Source organism: Rhinatrema bivittatum, chromosome 2, assembly GCF_901001135.1.
Source record: "Rhinatrema bivittatum chromosome 2, aRhiBiv1.1, whole genome shotgun sequence".
Classification (NCBI taxonomy): Eukaryota; Metazoa; Chordata; class Amphibia; order Gymnophiona; family Rhinatrematidae; genus Rhinatrema; species Rhinatrema bivittatum.
The window spans coordinates 457,371,740-457,395,183 of NC_042616.1; the positions used below are offsets into that span (position 1 = coordinate 457,371,740).

Below are 23,444 nucleotides of genomic sequence, written 5' to 3' on the forward strand. Positions count from 1 at the left end.
AGTATGTACAAGAAGGACAAGACTGAGAAACAAATACACGCATGTATTCCTAACACTACTTCAGTAGTGGCCACCTCTTGTCCTCACAAACCATGTATTAGCTAGATTTGCAGGCACTCTCTCTATTGTTTGCAAATATGCATATTCATTGTGGACATCCTGAAAACCAGATCTTGCTGTGGCTGTTCACGATCAGAGTTGAGCACCCCCTGTACTACTACTTCCTTGCTCAGCTGCCAGGTCTCTTTCTGTGTTCAGGGATGAAACAGTAACACAAAGCAGACACCAGCAGTCTTAAAGGCACTGGAGAAGCAGAAAGAGTGGATAAGGCTGAAATCTACAGCAGATGTGCTGGTATGCACCTCTGCCCACAGCCAGAAAACAAACACAAATGCAAAACTCTAATATACCTTTATTTATAATCTAATGATTCTGTTCCCCACATGCTCAATACACCAGAACACCCAATGCAGCCTCTATGCAAGGGGAAGGGAAGGGACAGACAATTCTTTTGCGGGATATGCAAGCACCTTTTATCCATACAGTACAACTTGAAGTCTGGGTTTAACTTCCCCATCTGTAAATGGGTGCGGCCTGAGACCCAGTGCTGTCAGACCCAGTCCCTCTTACATGGCATTCTTCTGTGGCCTCTATCACGCCTCCTGTAGAAAGGAAGGAGATGAAGAGGTTAGATTGGAGCAGGTGTCTGTCACCCACAGTGCAACTGTCCTTCCCTCCCCCCTCTCATAATCAGAGACCGAAAGGGTACGCGGCCGTTCAGGACAAGAATAGTGGCACAGGTAGGGTGGTTTTTGAACGGCTAAATATGTGATGATTCGCTTTGTAAATGTTATACCTAAACACAATATCTCTCGGGTAATCTGAACGAGTGGTAGCAGTGGAATGCCAGTTACAGTATTGTTGAGCCTCCTTGTCATTCTACCTCTTGAATACGTTTCCATTATCATGGAATTTTTTTTTTCCTTCAATACCCTCAATTCAAGGGTACATCCCAAAAACCTCAGATAACAGCAGTCTTTTCCAAATGGCCAAGACCAAGGCTTTCCCTGCTAGTGAATCTAGCATGCAACAGTTGAACCATGATCCTTTATGCATGTCCAGGACCCGTTGTGATGAATTTATTGTCATGTGAGGCCCATGCTAAAGATGGGATCCTGGGTTCCACTGGGGAAATGCTCAAAGGGTTCTCATATCATCCTTAATGTCTTAGCCTGGAAACCTCCCCCCAAATACACCAAACAAACAGAGTGGCATTTAGAAAGGTACAGACCAAGCTGGATTTGCCAGTAAGTACACTAGGTCTGTATCTAGGGCATCAAAAATGTGGGGGCCACATGCCTCAGCAGGGAATAGCCGTCTGGTCCAGTTCCTCCCCCTTGCAAGCAGCCTGCAGGGAACAGAAGGAGAGGGGACAGAGCAAGGAAAACTCCCTTATCCAGGCCCTCTCTTGTCCTGTCACTGCCATTGCTCTCCTCCTACTGGACAGGATCAGCTCTTGTCCCTCCCTCCCTCCACCACAGTGTGGGGATCCCCTCCTCTTGGATTCTGTTGCCTCCCTTTCTTCCTACCTCTCTTCTCTCCACACCGTGGACCTCTTCCCCCACCCCAAAAATCCCTGGACCTTCCTCCTCTGATGCCCCCCTCTCCTCTTTTGCTTGATCTTCCCAATTTCTCATCCTCCTCATACATGGTCCTTCCCCTCACGTGCCTCCCTTATTCCCAGTCCTGGTCCTCTCTCTTGTCCCTATCCCCAAGATTTACACACACACATACACACTGCTGATACTCGAGATCCCTTTCCCCCACCTCCTCAAAGAAAAAAAAAAATGCACACATGCAATCTTAGGAAACTATTTTTATAAATGTAATATAAACAATGGAAATGTTTGAGAAACTTCTGAAGCATATTGGCATTCTTGCTGCAGAATCTACCCCTGAATTTCCACAGTTCTTTGCTGTCTGAACTTCTGGTGAGAAAGGAGTTTCAGCACCAACAGTGCCCAGGGGTAGCAAAACCCTAAATCTGTTACTCCCTGGCATCCTAAGCCCTCTGTTGAATGACACTCGGTATCGGTAGTCATGAGTCACTCTACACCCACCTTCACCTTCCCCGAGGTTAATCATCATCATCGTCGTCTTCAGGGACGAAGATGTCATGCTCCTCCAGTAGAGCGGCAAAATTCTTACTGATGAGGGTGCCCAGGTACAGGAAAGGGATGACCACAGTAAACACTCGGAGGAGGCCAAAATGTATCTGCAAAGGAGAAAAGGCATCATTGGCAGAAGCACGATTCCAGTCTTGGCAAGTAGGAAAGCGGGGCAGACGACAATACATTTTCAGAACTCAGTATGGTTTTACAGCTAGGGTTTGCCATTTTCCATCCAATACACGAATTCCCCTGCTGACTTCATTTCACTACGACCTAAGCCCCCACTACCTACTAAAATAGCTTTTTCGTTTATGTGCAGGGCTTTTTGGATCCCTCAGGAATTCCCATGTCAGCCAGCTGGAACACCAAAACTTTATCTCCTAGTTTTTCAGCACAAATAATGTTTTTCCCCTTTGATCACCTGTGGGACCCTCATCGCTGGGCTGTTTCTTGTTGCCGTAGGCCAGCGGGTTCTCAACTGCTGTGTCACGACAACCAGTGTATCACCAAGCACACGCAGGTGTGTCTCCACATTTCCCAGTCCCCTGCTGACCCAGCTGCTCCCCCTGCCCCAGCGAGACGCAAACTCTTCCTCCAACCAGGCTTAAAATGCTGATAGCTCAAGCGAAATGTGGCAGGAGAGCTGGAAGAAGTACTCAGCAGTACTAGCAGCATGGTCTCTTCTTCCCGCAGCCCGGAATAGGAAGTGGTATGCAGCGGCCACGCACGTGGGAAGAAGAGACCATGCTAGGTACATGTACATGCAGCATCGGCCCAAAGGAGAAGTGGAGCAGCGTCAGCCCCTGTGGTCGGTGGGACTCCTTTCTCGAGGCCACGAGGGCTGGAAGAGAAGGAGGCTGTTGCTAGTTGTTCTTCGTTGGAAGGGGGAGAGAGAGAGAGAGAGTGAGCGAGCATATGTGTTTGAGTGCAAGTGAGGGATTGAGAACCTGTGTGTGACAGAGGAGAAAGTTGCAAGCAACCCCTCCTTCTCCAAATTCACAACAATCTCAGGGCACCTGAAAACTGAAAGGGTTTCCAAGTATAGAAAGCAAAGCATTATCATCATTATTTTAAATTATTGGGTCTTTGTGTCTGCTGTTTTGAAATAGATTATTGGTATCTGGAAATGTTTTATATGAATTTTAATTATTGGATATTCCATTCCTAATCTGTTCGTTAGAATGGTTTTACTGCTATTGATTTTATATTTCTTGATTTGTTTTGAAGACTGGTGATGTTTCTCTTTTTCCTTTGTTACACTGCATACAGAGACTCTGGCTTGTTGTGGTTTGCAGTTCAGTTTGTGTCTGCATGTTTCTATTTATGCCATATGGTCTCTTTATTCTTTGTTATTGATTGATTGTCATATGTGTCTCTTTATTCTTTGTTATTGATTGTTATTGTCATATGTGATTGAGGTAAGGTTTTCTGCTGGCGTGTAGTTTCTGTGTAGGGCTCTATAGCAGCCTGACTTGGTCTGTTTTCCTAATAGGAGATGTATTGGTGTCTTAAGGCCTGGTGTAATATTTTCAGTGTTGCCTTTTCTTAGGTAAGGTGGTTACTGTTTGAGTGTGGAAGTTGGTGGTGATCTGGTATTGGAGGTTTATTTATGTAATTTCTGTTCAGAGAGAGTACTTATCTTTCCTTTGTGTCATTCTTAACAATAACATAATGCTGGGCCTTATTTTTTATTATTTCTGCCATGAATTGGAATGAGCAGTATGTTACTTATGTGAGCCTTGTACATCAGATGTGTCACAATGGGAAGTAGTTGAGAACCACTGGTGTAGGCAGCGTTTAGAAAGATCACACAACAAACAAGGAAATTAATGGAGCACCTTGAGTGATTACAGGTAGAAAAAGAAAAAACAGTTCTGGGAAAAAAGGTCTATAATCAATCAAATTAAAATCTTGAAAGTAGTGAAAAAGCAGATGTTTCCTCAGCAGATTAAGGCTCTCCTGTAGAGACATTAAGCTCATTACTAAAAATAAATAAATAAATAAAAACCACTGCAGATAATAGTTTTCTCCCCATTCTGTGTCTAACCTAGCAAATGATGGCAGATAAAGACCAAAATAGTCTATGCTTCATTCACAGGCTCCTCTGTCTATACACAATATAATAATCCCCCAAAATTTCAAGTCCCAACTTGTACAAGTTTAAATGCCTTCTTTCTATTGTCAAGGAATACCACGTCTCAGCTTACCACCACCTCTGTCCCTGCCAGAGCTTGAAAAAGTACAAGGATGGACAAACTTCTGGCCCTGCTTTTAACTTTTAACCACCACCGGGATGGTGGTTCTCTTTGTGACAGCGGAAACTGAAGCATCCACCTTAGGGACCTTGAGCATCTCTAGGCAGTGGTCCGGGAGGGGATAGAGCTTGTCCATTGCTCTGTCCACTCGTAAGCCGGATTCCGGAGCTTCCCATTCCCAGAAAAGTAACTGCATTAGCATAGGATGAAAAAGGAAGGTACGTGGAGGGGCTCTTAGTCCTGCCAAGACAGGGTCCACGTTACTGGAAACTGGGGTACTAGCAGCTTCCGCCGGAGGAGCATCTGTGCCCAACTCGGCTAGAACAAAAAAAGGGATGAGCGGGTCCAGCTCCTCCCATTGGAAAAAGCGTAAGACCCGCGGGTCATCCCCTTCAACCGGTGGATTCTGAGTTAAAGGATCTGCATCTGGATCACGCTCCAGGAGCTGAGGAGGTGGGGTAGGAGGATCCAGCAGTTTTTCACTCATGGTATGGTCCGAACCCGATTAGTCCCCTGGGAATCTGGGAGCTTGTGTCCCTGGTCTGAAGATACCCTAGGCACCTTCACAGGTGGGGGGTCTTTGGGGGGATCCTCCTGCTGCAGCAAGCTAGCGACATAAGCTCTGTGTAATAAAAGTACAAAATCAGTACTAAAATGAGAAAGGGCTTTCCCTGGAATTGGAGGAGAGGGATATCATCCTGAGGGTCCCGGATCAAATCTGGATAGTCCATGGGGCTTAAATCCGGAGGGGATTGATGAACTACAGAATCCCTTCCGGCAAAGAAACAGGCTCGATATGTTCAGCAGGCCGGCTCTCCACATGTCGATACAAAATGGCGACCGAGGCATTGGGGGGGGGGGGGGGGGGGTGAGGAGTTGCTGCGGGAACAGTCAGTAAAGTCCTTCTGTGCCTGGCTGCTGCTGCTGCAAGCGGGGAGAGAGAGAAAACTGCTCTCCGCTCTTTCCCCCTTAAGCTGCCAGGCCTTGTCTAGGGTAATGATTAATAAAAAGTAAAAATCTTTCCTTTTTTTTTCCCCCCCAGACAGCTTAAAGTGACAGAGGAATTTTACTTCTTTGACAAGAAACCAGAGGCATGAAACTTCTCAGGGATCTCAACGGGGGAGGGACTGGACCACCAGTATCACCCCAGAGCCAGGCAAGAGGCCACTGGTAAAAGGGTCCTAGGCTGAATAAATCAAGGGGACAGGACCTCCCCTAGGCCCAAGCAAGAGTGAGGAGTCAGAACAAAACTGCTCCTGATGACTAAACTTTTTAAACACTGGGAATTAAACCAATACTTGCTTGACCCTTTATAACTACCGGTAGAGAAGGAGGAAAAAGAACTTCCGCAAACCAAACAGGTTCTGCTATCTGCATCTGCTGGAGACAGAGAAATACTGAAGGGACACAGGAGGAACACTGTCCTGATATAGGATACCTTTTGAGTTTGTCTCCATCTGCTGGAAAGGAGGCTCAATGCACTGTCTGGACTGATCCAGATACGTACAGGGAACAATGGTTAAGGAACAATAAATTGAAGTTAAATGTGAATAAAATAGAGAGATTTTGTTTCTTTTATGGGTGGGGGTTCCTGATGTTCTCCCTTCCTAGGCCTACAGGGAGGTGTCTGTTCCCATTAGATCCCAAGTACATAATTTGGCAGTGCTTCTGGAATCCTCTCTTGTCGACCCTATTTACAGACTTTGATTAATAATTTCTTTTTCAAACTTGATTTTGTGTGCCATAAAACCCTTTTTAGGAACCTCTGATTTCAGTTTAGTGACCCCCCCCCCCCCCACTCACTTATATTACCTTCATTAAATTATTGCAATGGGGTATTTCTGGGTCTTCTAAAGTCTTCACTGAAACCACTGCAAGTTATCCAGAACTTGGCAGCCCATTTGATTTTGGGATGTCCTCTTCGAGACCACATCTCACTAGTATTGGCTAACCTGCATCAGCTTCCTGTATTGTACCATACTGAGTTCAAAATATTGGTACTAGGATTCAGAAGCCTGCATGGTTTATTACCCAAGGGCTGTGCAGTTGATCTATCAATATACCAGCCCTTTCTTACATTATGCTAGGCTACTTAAAACATGTTACCCCTGAGGGAATTCTGCACAAAATAATTTAAAATTCTGCAAAATACTTTACACTGGTCAAAATAGTTTACAGTCTAAGTATATTTTAAATTAATAAAGAAAAAAGGTATTACTTAAAGATGCAGAATTTTAAATATTTTGAGCAGAATTTCCCTAGAAATTCACTGTAAGAGTGTCCTTCCCACTCTCTCTCTCCCTGATCCCCTGGCCACTTTGCCCTCTGAGACCCCAACTCCTCCACCCTACCAGTATCTCTCCCCTCCACCTCTAGGCTCAACCCCTTCCACTATCACCACTCCCAGAGTTTGACCCCATTCTTAATATTGCCCCTCACACAGGCTCCCTCTCTCTAGTGCACATACACACACCTTCATACAGGCTCTCTCACACACACAAATCCCCTCATAGAGAGTTCATCTCTCTTGTATACACACCCACACAGGCTATGTCTCTCTCTCACATACACAGTCCCTTCACACAGGCTAGCACCCTCACATACACATTTATTTATTTATTTAGCACTTTTATATACCGACTTTCCAATAACAGAGTTACTGATCAATTCGGTTTACATTCTAAACAGAAACATTGACAAGTTAATGTCTTACAATGAACAGGTAGCAGGAACTTGGATACAGATATATGGGGTTAATAACATAACGTAAATGCTACGGAGCCAAATGTTGGCTAAGGAACTAGGTGATAGGTATAAGGCTGGGTATTTGATTTTTAGACTGCCAAGGATTCATAGATGACCTGATAGTTCTTTGGGGGTACTAGAGAGAGAACTAGAGATGATTAATATAGTTCTCTACTGGTTACCAAAGAAGGGATCCTTGGCAGGTAAAGTTCCGCAGATTGATGATTATGAGAAAGCTTGGTTGAATAACCAGGTCTTTAGTCTTTTTTTAAATGTAGTAGGGCATTACACTGATCTGAGGTCTGACGGGAGAGCGTTCCAGAGTTTGGGACAGGCTGTAGAGAAGGCTCTTTTGCTTAATGCTGTCTTCATCGGTGGAATCTGAAGGTTGTTTCTGTAGGCTTGTCTCACTGGTCTAGTGGAGGTGTGGAGTTGGAGAGGTATTTTGAGCTCGAGTGGGGCAATGTTATGTAGTGCCTTGTGGATTGATGAGAGCACTTTGAAGAGTATTCTGAATTTGACGGGAAGCCAGTGTAGGCTTTTTAAAATGGGTGAGATGTGTTCTCTTTTGTTAGTCTTGGTTAGGATCCTTGCTGAAGCATTTTGCAACATCTGAAGAGGTTTTATGGCGTTTGCAGGGAGGCCCAGTAGTAGTGAATTGCAGTAATCTATTTTAGTAAGAATGATTGCCTGTAGAACTAATCTGAAATCTTGAAAATGGAGGAGAGGTCTCAGTCTTTTTAAGACTTGTAATTTGAAGAATCCATCCTTTACGATGTTCTTGATCCCTTTTTCATACACACGAGCTCCCAATCTCTCTCACACATACACACTCCTTCACAATCTCCTCATATAGGCTCCCTCTCTGGCACACACAGTCAAGCACCCCCCTGCCCCTCTCTACACACCCTCACAAGGGCCTTCATCTTCACTATGAGTGAAGCGCGTCCCACAACACACAGAGGCCTTCATCTTTGCCGCAAACAGATTGTGCTCTGTTCACGGGTCTCCTCTGCCATTTTCTCCACGGGGGGGGGGGGGGGGGGAGAGATTCTGCGCAAATTCTGTGCTCCGCAGTAGCACAGAATTCCCCCAGGACTAATTTGTTAGAGGTTCTATCTTTTAAACAGGTTCACTTACAGGAATCACGAGTGCATTTTTGCAGTAGCAGGTCCCATTCTTTGAAAGGCACTTCCAGAATATCTAAAAGTAGTTCAAGACCTCTCACATTTTAGGAAGTTACTCAAGATTCTTCTTTTTTTTTTTTTTAAAGGCTTGAAGTTTTATGTTAGGTATTGAGTATCTTGTATTTTAAGATTGTCATTTTAAGTTTTTATGGTTGGTTTTATTTTGATTTTGTATTATGTTGTATGGTGCTTTTGGATTCTACAAGTGTGTATGTATTTTGTGCCCTGCTGAGATTTATGAATCAGCGGGTTATAAATTTTACAAATAAATACTGCAAACTCCCTTAATTAAATCCGTATTCTCTGGGTTTTTAAAACAGGGGTAGGCAATTCTGGTCCTCAAATGCCACAGATCTGGTTTTCAGGACATTCACTATGAATGCATGATAGATTTGCATACACTGTCTAATCTGTCACCACTGCATGTTTCCCCATGAGCACCTTAAACAGATAGCTTAACTCCATCTTTACTTCACAGACAGAAGAGGCTATTTCTTCAACACCAAACTTTATCAAAAGGTAAAACATGTAAAGAGAGTTTTGTTATAAATAACCTAGAGAAAACTGCAACCAAAGCAGTCTGTGTCACAGAAAATAAAGACAGATAAAAAGGATTATTCTGCAAAGCTGGCAGATCAGTTACTGAAGCATAAAGGCAGAGTACAGCTGACTAGACAAGGAAAAACTCCCAGGATCCTTTACTTCCAAGCCAGAGGTTAACCCTTCAGAGCAGCTGCAGAAAATATAGCAGATCCTGAGTATATGTGTAGTGGATTGAAGATTATATAATGTTTCTCAAAGTGACCTCATATACGTGCCCTGGAAGTCACAGGCTACGGAAGCTACAGGCTCCAAAAGGAGCTTTCAGCAGCGGGAATTTTTTAATCATTGGTCACCGAGAGACGTTTTATGAGGTTGCTCCCGTGTCTGGAGCTAACAAAAAGTACACTTATCTTGTGCTGCGAGCCTGCCAGCTCAATTTTTACTGGTAAAGCTCATACGTGAAGCCCATGCACCCAATAGAAAACCGGCTAAATGAAGGTATCCGACGATGTCTTAAATGTCAGCGTTTTGGTTACATCGCTGTTGCTGATAGACTATTTACAGCGGGGCAGCAGATCGTTTTTCAACATCGTGCTAGTGAGTGCCAAAGCTTCTCAGGGATATAAAAACATGCCAATGCCGATATGACTGTACTTCTTTATTTTTTACATGCATTATTTTTTGCAGCGCAATTTTGAAACGTTTGTCACAGCGACATAAGAGCACCACATAAAAGTACGTTTTCTCCAACCCTGGTGCCACGTTTTAGAAATTGTATGTGGATTACATTTGTACACTTTTCTGTCTTTAACTTACAGTCCCCTGTGCCGGCAAAAACTGCATCCGACTCCCTGAAGAAGGAGGTTTCTCCGAAACACCAAGTAGGACATCGTCAGATACCTTCATTTAGCAGGTTTTCTATTGGGTGCATGGGCTTCACGTATGAGCTTTACCAGGAAAAATTGAGCTGGCAGGCTCGCAGCACAAGATAAGTGTACTTTTTATTTATTTATTTAGATTCTTTTACTATACCGATGCTCAAGACAATGTCTTATCATACCGGTTTACATTATAACCAAGGGAAACCAATAACCAGAAGAGAGAAAGTTACAATAAACAGGGATTACAAAACAGGACAATTGAAAGAGGAAATTTTTGTTAGCTCCAGACATGGGAGCAACCTCAAAACATCTCTCAGTGACCAATGATTAAAAAATTCCCACTGCTGAAAGCTCCTTTTGGAACCTGTGACTTCCAGGGCACGGTATACAAGGTCACTTTGAGAAACATTATATAATCTTCAATCCTGTTTCCTGTTTATTTTGGATTTTCCTCTTTTTTTTGTATTGAAAATATAGCAGAAGCATAAATGTGCAAGCTGTCCACCAGTTGGCATAACAGATAACAAAACTTTATGCAGAGTAAAAGCATGAACAGCAGCATTAGCAAATAGAAATAAAAAAGGACACTGTGAAAGCAAGACAAAAGTGAACCAACAAGAAAACACCTATATAGCCAAGACACAGTCTCCACTATATGCAAATATCTCATGCATATTCATTATGGATATTCTGGAAACCAGACCTATTTGCAGCACTGGAGAACTGCTGTTGTCTATCTCTAGTTTAGAAGAACCTGAACTTCTGGTCTCCAAGAGCTTGAAGTTTCTCTAGCTAGGGTAAAAGACCAAAACTACTTCACTATCTCTAGCCATGTTGATGTTTCATTTGTCCCATGGGGAAAAAAAAAGCAAAAAAAGTGTTACTTTCACATGTGTGGGGGTTGGGTCTCCTCTCTCACAGGATGATGCAGAAAGATGTGTTCAGCCCAACTCACAGCTTTAACCACATTTGACTGTTCATTTTGTTTAAGTGTAAACCTTATTGCCAATGCAGTAAGGAGTTTTACTCACAAAATATGCATAAAAAAAATGTGATTACTACTTAGCGCCCTCACGTGGAAATTCCTTGCAAATGAAGGCATGAAGTAGTACTCTCTGATGCAAAGAAATGTGCTGGCCAAATGTGGTCTTTCTTGGTGCTGGAAACTGAACTCCTAGACAGAAATTAAGTTTTCAGTGCTATGGTGCTGGCACTGAAAATCCTTAAAAACAGGGCCAGATAGCCAGATCAGTCAGTACTTATCCAGCAAGATGTAGGCTACTGCCACTTGGCCCGATAAGCATTCTCCACCTCCCGGTCCATATGATAACACCCCCTTCCTGAGTTATAATGTATGCTCAGCCTGTATTGAGGGCACATTTTACAGTCTTTTTTTTTTTTTTTTTAAACTCCCAATGCATTTGCATACTACTATAATGCTTACTATATCCGGAATTTAAAAAAGTAAAACTGTGCACTGAAAACCAGCATACAGTTTCTTATTCCATCGGCCTGTCAGGTGGTGAAGAAGTGTATTGCATGCAAGGTGTGGCAGGACAACATAGAAGCCTCACCACCCATTCTCCCCCCTTCCTCCCCATCCCAAATTTGAGCAAGTAGATGTAATTCTGATTTGAGAAACGCATCCCTACACATGCAAAAACTGAAAAGTCTCAACCTGCTCTGACATAAGTAGATACACCCGTATCCCATCTACATCCAGGAGGTCATCTCTAGACACCAAACCCCTGGAATTTTCAAGATAGCCCCAATTAATATGCAAGAGATAGTGTCACATGCATACTGCTTCAATTATATTCATATATATTCATTAGAGATATCCCAAAAACCAGAGCAGTCTTGATGCTCAGCGGGACTGTAGCTTGCCTATCTGTGTCTACTAACATTGCCTGAGGTAAGAGATTTTTTTTTTTTTTTTTTAAGAGGACACTGCACATTTGCAGTCACAAGCCGGAAGCCGGCAGAAAGGCCTGAAACCCCAACATACACCCATTCTGAGATAGTCAACTGCTATCGATCCCTATCAAACCCCGCCCCCACGCACAGAAGAACCTATGAGGCTGCGTTGCCTATCCTAATTGGCCAGTCACGGAACCAGGATTGGCTATAGTTTTCATTCCCTTCCGCCCCTTTCCCCAGAGCTTCCGCCCCGCTACTCACTTTCTCCGGTTTTGGTAAAATCGCCCCGGTGCGGGTGACAATTGCCGTCCGGGTTGGATACACGTTCGTGCCGCAGCGATTTATCTTCGCTCTGAGGATACCACTCGGGTTGGTCCCTGTGCGGAAAGAAATGGCAGCCGACGCTAACAAAAAGCGCCCTACTCCCGGCGCCATCTTGGAACGATCAAGGACTCATACAGCCCTTCCTTGTGATGTCACAGACGGGTCTGCCCTTTCTAGGCGTCTGTGGGCGTTGGCCGTAGCAACAGCGGAAAGCGCCGGAAGACCTTATTACGAATAGGGATCGAACGTGCTAGCCTCCTTCCTGCGCAGGCGCCGCTTTGTGGCATTATTCGCGAAGGGGGTTGTTGATTCGGGACGTAGTCTATTACAGTTGTCCGCATGCGAGATGAAGCCTTAGGGGTTTTTTTTTTAAATAAATAAAACATTTCTTGCTTAGAATTTCTTTTATTCGTTGCTTATTAGTAGGAAAATGAGACATAACATGACGCCTAAGTATGCTGCTTAAGTGTGAACAAAAAACGAGAACATATTTTTGCATTATTTTATAATGTAAGGTAATACAGGATTTATTTGTACCAAAATATAATGTGCATAGTTTATAAATACATCAAAGGTCCACTTGAGCCGCTTCTGGCATACACAAGCATTTCATGATATCTACCAGTATCGTAGACATAAGGGTCAGCAAAATTGTAGGTGATAAATATATTTAGTCCAATAAAAAGGCGTGACTAACTTTAAGGGCTGTGCTCCCTTTATCAGGTTGACAAATGAGGTAGGCACACGGTTGTCTGAATAGGTATGGTCGCCAAGTCTCCCAAGATTTTATAGACACAGCAAGGTCCGAAAAATTCAGCTTTTGCTGCAGAATTTGCCTGATTATTGCTTAGAGTCTAAGGTGATTGGGGCACAAGTCAAGAAGTCAGTGGCTGGCTAGTTGGGTTCAGGTGGACACAATTTTCTCGAACATTATCCACCAGCAGTATAGTTTGTGTTGAAAATGTTTCTGTCAATAAGCAGGGCTGACTTAGCCAGTGTATGTGATTGATATCATCCAGTGATGCTAAACAGACTTGTCACTTTTGCTCTACTGTATAGGTGTGGGAATTCCCCTTTGAGCATTTCCTCCTGTCTTTTCGTTCAAGCACCAGCACTAGACATAAACCTATCTCTGTTTTCTTTTGTGAACATCAGCTCCCAAACAGCACTTTTCAATGCTACCAAAAAGACAAAAAAAAAATTAACATTTTTTCTTCATCATGTCCAGCAAGAAGAAATCCATCGTGAGTGGGTTCAAGGACTGTATTTGTGGAAGAAGAATGTCCATTACCGATGAAGGTAACCTCTGCTCCTGCTGCTTGGGGCCAGATCACGACAAGGCCAACTGTTAGGATTGAGGTCAGATGTCCCCTTATATTCAAAAATTGAGGGTCTGGAAAATGGAGGAACTGTGTAAGTTACTCAGAAGCTGCTGTAGGTCCTCCTCCCAGCACACAACCTCGTCTGCCTCCCTGGGAATTCCTCCATTGGCTGAATCATTGGGGTCGAGTAAGCAAAAGTATGCGTCGAAGTAGAGGTGCCACTGTGAGAAGCAGCTGGCATGCAAAAAGCATCGAGAACTGTTGATGCATGGTGCATTGGCAACACGATGCCATCGACTCATGGTGAATTGGCACCATTAATACATAAGGTCCCAGTGCATTAATGGCACCATCAAAGCATAAGAAAGCAAGTTTGCTTGCCATAAATGGTGTTTTCCATAGATAGCAGGATGACTATGTGGGTGATGGCATCCGGCAGCACAGAATGAAATTGTATCTCCTAACTAGTAGAGCTTTGGGCTCCAGTGAATCCCACTCCTTATGTTCTAAAATTTATGGAAAAATTAAAGAACTTCACTATTCTCAACATTTCCAAAAAACTGGAATAGGAAATAAGTTTACTAGAGGAGAGACGTGTTTCTTGAGTAAGAGAATAATAATGCAGGATTCTATTGAAGAAAGGGTCCATCTGGCAGACATTCTCTTCTATGAGCCTGGCCGTGCCTCCTCCACAGCGGTAGAACTACTACACATTCGCCAGGGTACGCCCATCATTGGGGAATATGCCATACAATTTTGCATCCTGACTTCAGAGCTCCAATGGGGTGAAGATAGCCAGACAGCCATCTTCTGGCAGGGGTTGTCTGGCCAGATTAAGGATGAGCTGGCCAGCTATGATATTCCTTTCACTGTAGATGGTCTGATTACCCTGGCCATTCATGTGGACTTCAGGTTTCAAAAAAGGCTCAGGAGTGCAGGGCCTCCTTGCGGCCCATCTGTCTAGCTCCCCACTCCCAATATCCCTTGGCACCCATGCCTAGCCTAGAGCCAACACCCCCCCCAAAGGAGCCCATGCAAATGGGTCGCTCAAGGCTCTCCAAAGAGGAGAAACAGAGGCGGAGATAACTCGAGTTTTGCCTGTATTGTGCGGGTTGTTGTCGCTATGCTATCCGCTGCCCAGAGAAGTTGTAAAACTCCCGCACCAAGGGTTGGTTAGAGAAGAAACCCTAGGCCGGATACCTCCCTCTCCAGAGGAGCAGTAAGTATTAAAATAAAATATTAGGGGCTAAGTAGGGTTAGGTTAGGGGTCAGGGAGGAGAAGGGAAAGGTAAGAAGGGTAGGGTTAGGAAGTTCCCTCCCAGTCTACTCCTTAATTGGGACAGAACTGGGGAAGGCCTACTTGTTTCGCCGCACGTATTTTATAAAATCCTCCCCCCCCCCCCCCCCGCCCTGCGTGCACAAGTCACGGTCTGTCCGCACATGCATGCGCAGATGTTAGAATCTGACATGCATGTACACATGAATATCATATAACATGCATGCGCCATCGCACGCAATTTACAAAATCGACGTGTCCATGTGCTCGTGCCGGGAACCGGACACACGCGGCTTTGAAATCTACCTTTCAATGAATAGCAAGTGAACAAGCTGTTGGTAATAAATTAACTTTTTTTTTTTTATTGAAGTTGCAAAATAATGATTGTATTTTTACCTATTTTACATAATGAAAGAAATGGTTGTGTCCCTTTTGTTCTGTGGTTGCGTCCATGATGTTGAGATTTCTTGCATGCTTGTACAAGTCCAGCCAACAATCCTTGGCCTTTATGATTTTCAGCTTAGAGAATGTTGCTACAGTGAAGCTGCTGCTCCACTGTAACACCACCATCTAGTAGGGCGCAGCTCCAGGCTGTATGGATGTCAGGGAAGCTTGAAAAGAGCATGGAGTATTCAACAGTGAGCTTACTGGCAACCTCTTTGATTGTACTACAATTACATGTATTTGTGTTAGGACATGAACAAAGAGATAACAGCTGTTTTGGAAGAGGAAACAACAGATCCCCAGCGTAACCTTAAGTTTTTCTGTTATACGCAAAACATCATCTGAACTGTTAAGCAACATCTGGAGGGGAAGAACTGGGATGAACACCACAGCTATTTTATTTGATCCTTTGAAGCATTTGGTCACTTGTTGACTGATAATATTGAGAGCTTGGTAGGGTCTTTCTGAATCCATCAGTCATTGTGCTAAAGATAATTCATTTAAGTATTGCTTTGATTTAGGCCCTTGCTTGTTGTCTAGCTCAGATTCAACCCCTGCCATTTTAGTCATTTTCTGAGCAAACCTTTTAGATTGTAACTGATTATAAGCACCCTCACAAATCAATACCCTTGCAGGGGTTCTTGGTCATAAAATAAAGTTTTTACTCAACTTTCTAAAGGAAAAGGTAGCTTTGTCTGCATGTATACTTTCAGGAGCTGCATAGATCTACACATAAGTGCATCCTGTACAGTAGACTCTCTCAGGTCTGGGTCAAACTTCGTGTCTGATACAGCATCAGTTGTGAAAGGGTTATTAAAAGAATGGCATTAGGCTTCCTCCCATTCTGCATCTATGGGAAAAGACCTTAATGAATTAGGCCCAAGTCTAATTCATACTACAATTATTTGGTTTCATGCAGTTCAGTTTTGTCACATAGCAATATATTACTCAAATTCAAAGTCTCAAAATAAAATGCTCTTGCTATAACAGCATCAAGCTTCAAGGGCCATCTTTTAGGACCAAGCTTTTTATACGGTAAGTATTTGCTTTTCTCTCAAACATTGCCTGTCCTGTTACTGAGGAAAATATAGGGTTATATATATATATATACATACACACACACACTGAGGTAAGTCATACATTGGGCTAATTTCAGGAACAGTTTTACAGTCAGCTAGTGCTAAATTAAAATTGTGTAACCTGTTTGTACTGATCCTGTCTAAACAGAGCTTAAATTAATATTGATATATGAATCTAAACGCACCTAAGGTGTGGTGTGTTGTCTGTCCTGTGTTTAAGTTGTTGCTTCGGTAGCGAATTGAAAAAAAAAAGGAAAATAGATGTAATGGACAAGGCTTAATTTTTGTTTATGCTTGTTGTACATTTGGCAAGATCTTTCGCATTGTTTAAATGAATGTAAAAAAACCATTCTGTAACCCACAGCACACATGGGGTATATTTTAATACCAAGGTAACGCCAGACCCAAAAAACACCACAGAGCAGGAAAACTGCACTTCAACAATATCCAAACACGAGAGTGCAGAAGAAAGTAAGTCCAAACCACAAGGTAAATCAAAACAGCTCTAAGGAGCCTGAAAATTTTTAATTCTTTTTTGAATGGCAACTCCACTGACTTGCAATCACACCACAGTATAGACCGCGTCCCCCGACACGGTCCCGTGTTTCGCCAAGGGCTGCATCGGGGGGGAGCAACAAGGTTATCAAGGCACTGAATGCAGAGCAGTTTCAAAACTGGCAGGCGCTCCCTGCCATTTTTGAAACTGCTCTGCATTCAGTGCCTTGATAACCTTGTTGCTCCCCCCCGATGCAGCCCTTGGCGAAACACGGGACCGTGTCGGGGGACGCGGTCTATACTGTGGTGTGATTGCAAGTCAGTGGAGTTGCCATTCAAAAAAGAATTAAAAATTTTCAGGCTCCTTAGAGCTGTTTTGATTTACCTTGTGGTTTGGACTTACTTTCTTCTGCACTCTCGTGTTTGGGTATATTTTAATACCTCACATGGATGCGCGCGTGTTATAAAATCAGAGGTCGGCGCGCACAAGGAGGTGCCCAATTGTGCAAATTGTGTGCGCCGACGCCTGCGGCCTTCCCCCGTTCCCTCCCAGGCCGCTCCGATTTTGGAGCGGCCTGGGAGGGAACTTCCCAACCCCCTAATCCAGAGCTTTCCAAACTGTGTGTCGGGACACGTTAGTGTGTCGCCTGCAGTGTGCAGGTGTGTCGCGCAAGCCCGGTCAACTCTGACGCGAGTTTGGGCTTTTCTTTTTCTAGAGATTCACTTTTTTTTTTTTTTTCGGTTTATGGGTTGCTTATTATTGGGTGATTTTTGCTGTCAATCGCGTTTTTTTGGGGGGCTTGGTGGGTGGAACGAGCCCAGCCATCCTTGCATTGGCTGCTGCTGCCGATGAGGCCTGGCCATGAGGAGTACTGACTGCAAGCAGCAGTGTCTGGTGATCATGGAAGGGAGTGAAGCACTTAACTGGCAACAATCAAAAAGACGAGGTACATGAGTGTGGGGGCCAGACATGTGCTGGGGGGAGAGAGATGAGTGAGTGGGGGGGCAAACGTGCTGGGGGGACAGACATGTGCTGGGGGGAGGAGAGATATGAGTGTGTGGGGGCCAGACATGTGCTGGGGGGAGGAGAGAGATGAGTGTGTGGGGGCCAGACATGTGCTGGGGGGAGGAGAGAGATGAGTGTGTGTGGGACAGACAATTTGTTTTATTATTGTTTCTCATAAATTATAACAATAACATGAATCTTGGAATATATATTTTTAATATAAATTTAAGGTTTTCATGAGATAGGTTGTGTCGTGAAACATTTTATTTATGTATATATTTAAGGAAACATACATAAATTGTCGAAATATGTTTCGTTCGTTTAACCTTTAACCTCTGGTTTACTAGTAGACTGAATTACTGTGTCCCGAAATTATGTTTGTCTAAAAAGTGTGTCACCAACATGAAAAGTTTGGAAAGCTCTGCCCTAATCTAACCTTCCTACCCCTTCCCCTAGCCTACACACCCCCCCCCCCCCCAACCTTTGTTTTACCTTCGCCTGCCCACACGCTATCCCCCCTGGCACAGCGGCAAATGGCTGCTGTGCCAGGAGCCTCTGCCCCCGCCCCCCGGACCGCTCTGCCCTGCCCCTTTTTAGAAGCCCCAGGATATAAGCGGGACTGGGCTTTTCTAAAATAGGCACGGCCTGCGTAGGCCTTTTAAAATCCAGGCCATAACGAGCAATTGGCTCTGGAGCTGAAATTCTGCCATGCATGCCAGAGTCTATCATTGCAGCCTTGCCCACATAATTTTGACAGTTCCATTGTTTGTTTTCAATATACTTCAGTTTCAGCTGACAGAAAGGACTTGGTCACCCTGACTGCCCACTTTTAGAAGAACCCTTAAACTGTCGAGACATTTACCCCCCCCCCCCCCCAGTACTGGTTTCAAGAAGGATATTAACCAGCTGAAACTCTAAACATACTGTAAAAATACATATCAAATAAAAGCTATAATTATTAAAGCACCTAGGGTATTTGTCTTCTTTGAGTGGCCTTCATCAACATTGCAATGTGCTAGGACCAGCTTCAAGCTGCAAGGAACAGTGCTGTTTGTGTCACCTTGCCCTGTAAGCCGCCTGGGACAGAATACAAGTGAACATTTCTTTTAGCGCTGTGACAAAAGTCTAGAATACAAACTTGTAGTAGAGATCACTCTAAAGCACTTTATGTAAGCGCACACCTCATTCCTAGCAGAAGCAGGCGGTAGTAATCACAAGCGGAAACACAGCACAGGGACAGCACTGGCGGCCTTAGGGCTGTTGAAGGCCTGGTCAAGAGTCATTTGGAGCCCCATTTTGAGGTGTTTGGAAATTATAAATTTAGGTGTTCACTGCCCAGTTAACAGTGGTTCTTTAGGGATACCAGAAGTCGGTGGTTTGTTTTTGTTTGACGGCATTGAGATGTTTTCTGGCTGAATCAAATACATGGTGTCGTTAGGGTGGAAAAAGCACAAAAACGAAGTAGGAGGATCCAGAGCAGGCAAAGGATGGGTGAGAAAGTACGAGGGGAAGTTTTGTTTTCTAATAGTCATGTTTTCTTTTCTTTGCACTGAGGTGTTTTATGGGGGTTTCTGAGGTGTCCTGAGCCTGACAGGACGGGAGGCTTCGCAGCCCGTTACAGGAACAGGCTGTGCTCAACACCTTGTTTTTTGACTGTTGGTGAAGCCTGACCTGCCTGCATTCATAACCATCCAGCTCTGAAAAACAAATGCCAACAATTCTTTTTCCCTTCACCTTTGGGATCTTCCAAGTTACGACTCTCGACTACAAGACACTAAACAGTACTGTTTTCAACCGGTCGCTATAACGGACTTTTGAACTTACTGAAATGGCAGTACATTTTTGTATTAGGGAGCTCTCTCTTCAAAACATTTGGGTGATATCACAGACAAAGCCAGAAGCTAGAGGAGAGCACAGCCTGTGAAGTTAAAATTGTTTGCAGTACCAGCACACTCAGCACTGAACAAAGCTAGGCAGCAGGTTTCTGAGAGATAGCACGCTGAATTTTATTCAACAAAATTCAATTTCCACTATTTTTTTTTTTTTAACACCTCCCCAGATGAGAAATAGAGGTCATGTTATTTTTAAGTTTTGTAATATACAATATAGAAAACCAGAGAACATACACCTTTTTTTTTTAAACAAAGCTTTCTGCGCAAGTTAATTTTTTTAATCAATTATTTGTTACCACTTACTAAACATTGTTGAATTCTAACTTATCAATATATTATTAACAAAATGAGACATAAAAGTTAGAAGTCTGGGGAAGGTAACAAATGTTGCCAAAAAACAAACAAAAAACAAACAAACAAACTTTAGACAATGCAATTTCAGGAACCTAGAAGGCATAGTCCAGGTGCCCACAAGACGTGGCAGGCTGCAATCCCCACTCTGTTACTGGACAAGCCACTTATCTCAAGAGTCTTAGTCTCTAGGCACGAGTGAGCAGTAGAAATATTAATTCCCCTCTTTTTCAGATGCTAGCATGCCCAATTATCCACACCACACTTCGAGAGATGTATGTTTCAGAATTGCTACAGCTATAAAGCACAGTGAGTGAGAGCCTGTCTGGTATAATAAAAAAAAAAAAAAGATAAAACTACCAGTATTACAAATATATATTTATGGGGGCAATTCTATGTGCTATCCAGTTGAGTCCCAGCCCAGAGCCCCCCAACACCACAAGGGATCCCCCCCTTGGCAAAACTGAACGATGTCAACGAGGCAGAGTTTCAGGGTGCTCGGCCCTCGCTCCTTTGTGTGTTTAACGACAGCCCTGAAGTGCTCCCTGACCACCATGGGAAGCTTAATCTTACCCCATTCTAATATGATATCAGTTAGCTGACTCGGGGGGTGGGGGGGGGGGGGGGTTGGTGAGTTCACAGGACTCTCCAAAGTCATTCTGATGCCAGGTGACATCAACAGGAGTAGCAAAGGGATAGGAAAAATAAGCAGAAGCTAAGAATGAGGGCGTCACAGTACCAAGCCTCATGTCACCTAGAGTAACCTGCAAACAGCAAGCTGTTACAAGAAGGCTACCCAGATGCAGGCTCCATCGTGGAAAAATATCAAAACCTTCTTCCCAATTTCACCATTATCTCTGTGCTCAGGGGACAACCAAAAGGTGATACCTTATAGTTCCCTCCCCCCCAAAAAAAATCACATTTGAAAAATATGGCACACCAAGTATTTTTTCTGTTCATATTTATTTTGCTAATTAGTTGGACATTGCAACACACCGACTATGGGGCCTGCAGTTCCACTGCTGCATGGCTCTAGTAGCACTACAGACGTAAGCAGCAGTACTTAGCCCCACAGCACATTCGTGGCATATGATTCCAGATCTTATTTATTTTAAGAGATATAAGCTTGAAACTGTCACAGATCTGATCTGGAAATCATAAGACCAAACTTGTAATGAAAGTAGATCACTTTACTTTGTGAATGTCAGCCAACTGGAGGCGTGTTATGTCCTGAAATATGTTCTTTTGTCATTACAGGTACGTCTCAAAGTTGATGCTTAATCAATAAACAGAACAGATGAAGTATGAAAATTCAAGATGAAGCAGATACCACATGAAGATGATCTAATTTTTATGCAATAATCTCAAAAGCACAGGGCTGCCTTAGAGCATCTCTGCCTTCTATTAAAATACTCCTTTTCCTTTAAAAGGACATCACATATTGAGAGTATTCATCTTCACACAGAGTGCAGGTTCACAGTTGTTCATAAATTACTGGGCATGTTTCCTAGTAATAAATTTAGTTTTGCTTTTTATTGGCCAGGACCTACCTGCCCAGTAATAATTTGTACAGTGGTCAAAACACACTCGGGCCAATACAGAAAAACGCGCACACAGGCCACTCTCCTGGGCGCATGATTCAGGAGAGTGGCCTATGCAAATTAGGGCCCGCGGTAAAAGGAGGCGCTAGGGACACTAATGCGTCCCTAGCGCCTCCTTTTTGACAGGAGCGGTAGCTGTCAGTGAGTTTGACAGCAGACACTCAATTTTGCCGGTGTTGGTTCTCAAACCCGCTGACAGCCACGGGTTCGGAAAACAGATGCCAGCATAATTGAGTGTCCCTCCTCCAACCCGCGGGCCGATTTTTAAATTTTTTTTTTTTTTTTTTTTTTTTTACTTTTGGGGCCTCTGACTTAATATCGCTATGATATTAAGTCAGAGGGTGTACAGAAAAGCAGTTTTTACTGCTTTTCCGAACACTTCCCCGGCGCTGGCAGAAATTAACTCCAGCCTTTGGGCAGGCGTTAATTTCTGAAAGTAAAATGTGCGGGTTGGCTGCACATTTTACTTTCTGTATCGCGCGGGAATAACTAATAGGGCCATCAGCGTGCATCTGCAGGTTGCGGGCGCTATTAGTCTCAAGGGGGTTAGATGCGCATTTTCGACGCGCTATTACCCCTTGCTGTATATAAGGGGTAAAGCTAGAGAGTCAAAAACGCGCGTCCAAATGGGGGCTAACGATGCGCTCCACCGGAGCTCACTGTACTGTATCGGCCTGACTGTTTGTGAAAAGGGGAACTTCAACATGAGGCACTGCTTTAAAAAAAAAAAAAAAAAAAGGGGGAGGGGGTTAATAAAAGGAAGGGATGTAGAATATTAGCCATTTTTCCCCACAAGTAAAAAATTATTTTCAGAACCTACCTATATGGCCAGCTCATATGAAACTGACCTGGCCTTGTTGCCCTGTAATGGAAATTGTGTAAAAATAAACTGCTCATCATGCAATTTTTTTAAATTATGCAGTCTAACAAATTGCGAATGATCAGCTAGAGCAATAATTAGGGATTTAAAAATAAAATTAAATCAGCAAAAACTGCAGGATACAGAAATACTTTCAAGAAATGATTATCACTATGTTTTAATATTCTATTTGGATTACACTTTTATAAGGTTGTTATAAAATTAATTGTAATCAAATTTTTAGGAGACTAGGATCATCTTTTGCAAAAAAACAAAACAAAAAAAAATTGAATTGCTTTGTACAAGACAAAATTAAAAGGTCTTACTGAAATTATTTCCAACTTGCATCACGTGTATGCACACATTGCGCCCCTCCCCTTCCCCCTCCCTCTATTTTGCCTTTAATCCTGGGTGCTGCTCAGCAGGATCTCTAAAAGTTATGTAAAAGTGGGGGCAGAAAAGGAGGCAAGATTGATGTTTGCAAGGAATGCTTTCGCCGCTGGCTGCCCCCTCCGGAGCACGGCAGAGAAGGTCGAAGGGGCTGAAAGCAACAAAAAATAAGTTGATAACATGTCAAGTCGCTTCGGGAGGAGGGGATTTTAGGTTTTTAGGTTTCTTTTTGGGGGAAAGTTTGCCGTCTACCTTTACCCCTGCCTCTAACGCAGGGGTAGGGGTAGGCGGTAAGTTAGCAGGTTAAACGCGCGACAAAACGGCAGGGTAAAATAGCGATAGTCGGGGCGCACGTTACTGTATGGGAGGGGATAGCTAATCCGATCATTTACATCTCATGTACATGCCGCGGGCGGAAGGGGTTACCCGGGGATTTAAAGAGGCGGTGAGGATGGGTTAAAGGGGATTGTGTATTGCAGGAAGGGCTAACGCGGCCGGAAAGTGAGTAGAAAGCGGGTTAGGAACTACTGCCTTCCTCCATTTCATTTTTGGACACAAACAAAATATATAATGCAATGAAATTCTTAAGATAGGAACTGCTAAATCTATAATGGATTATAGGCCTTGGCATGAATGGCACTTTCCAACTGGTTACTGTATGCAGTGGATAGCTCTCTTGGCATTTTCTGCTAAAGCAACAGCA

The 23,444-nt window shown here is 43.6% G+C and overlaps 1 protein-coding gene across 1 annotated transcript; it reads right to left on the reverse strand.

The window, feature by feature from the left end:
* Positions 1 to 392: 392 nt before the first annotated feature.
* On the reverse strand, positions 393 to 12,182 carry SMDT1 (single-pass membrane protein with aspartate rich tail 1). Its single transcript, XM_029590421.1, has 3 exons — positions 11,964 to 12,182; positions 2,121 to 2,275; positions 393 to 662 (listed from the first exon to the last, which is right to left on the reverse strand). The coding sequence occupies exons 1-2, from the start codon at positions 12,135 to 12,137 to the stop codon at positions 2,138 to 2,140; spliced, it is 312 nt and encodes a 103-aa protein (XP_029446281.1). The 5' UTR covers positions 12,138 to 12,182; the 3' UTR covers positions 393 to 662; positions 2,121 to 2,137.
* Positions 12,183 to 23,444: the final 11,262 nt, after the last annotated feature.

Coding starts and splice junctions, on each gene's coding strand:
- SMDT1 (XM_029590421.1), bottom strand. CDS start 12,137: ATGGCGCCGGGAGTAGGGCGCTTTTTGTTAGCGTCGGCTGCCATTTCT. Junction 2,276..11,963: donor TTTTACCAAAACCGGAGAAA/GTGAGTAGCGGG, acceptor TCTCCTTTGCAG/ATACATTTTGGCCTCCTCCG.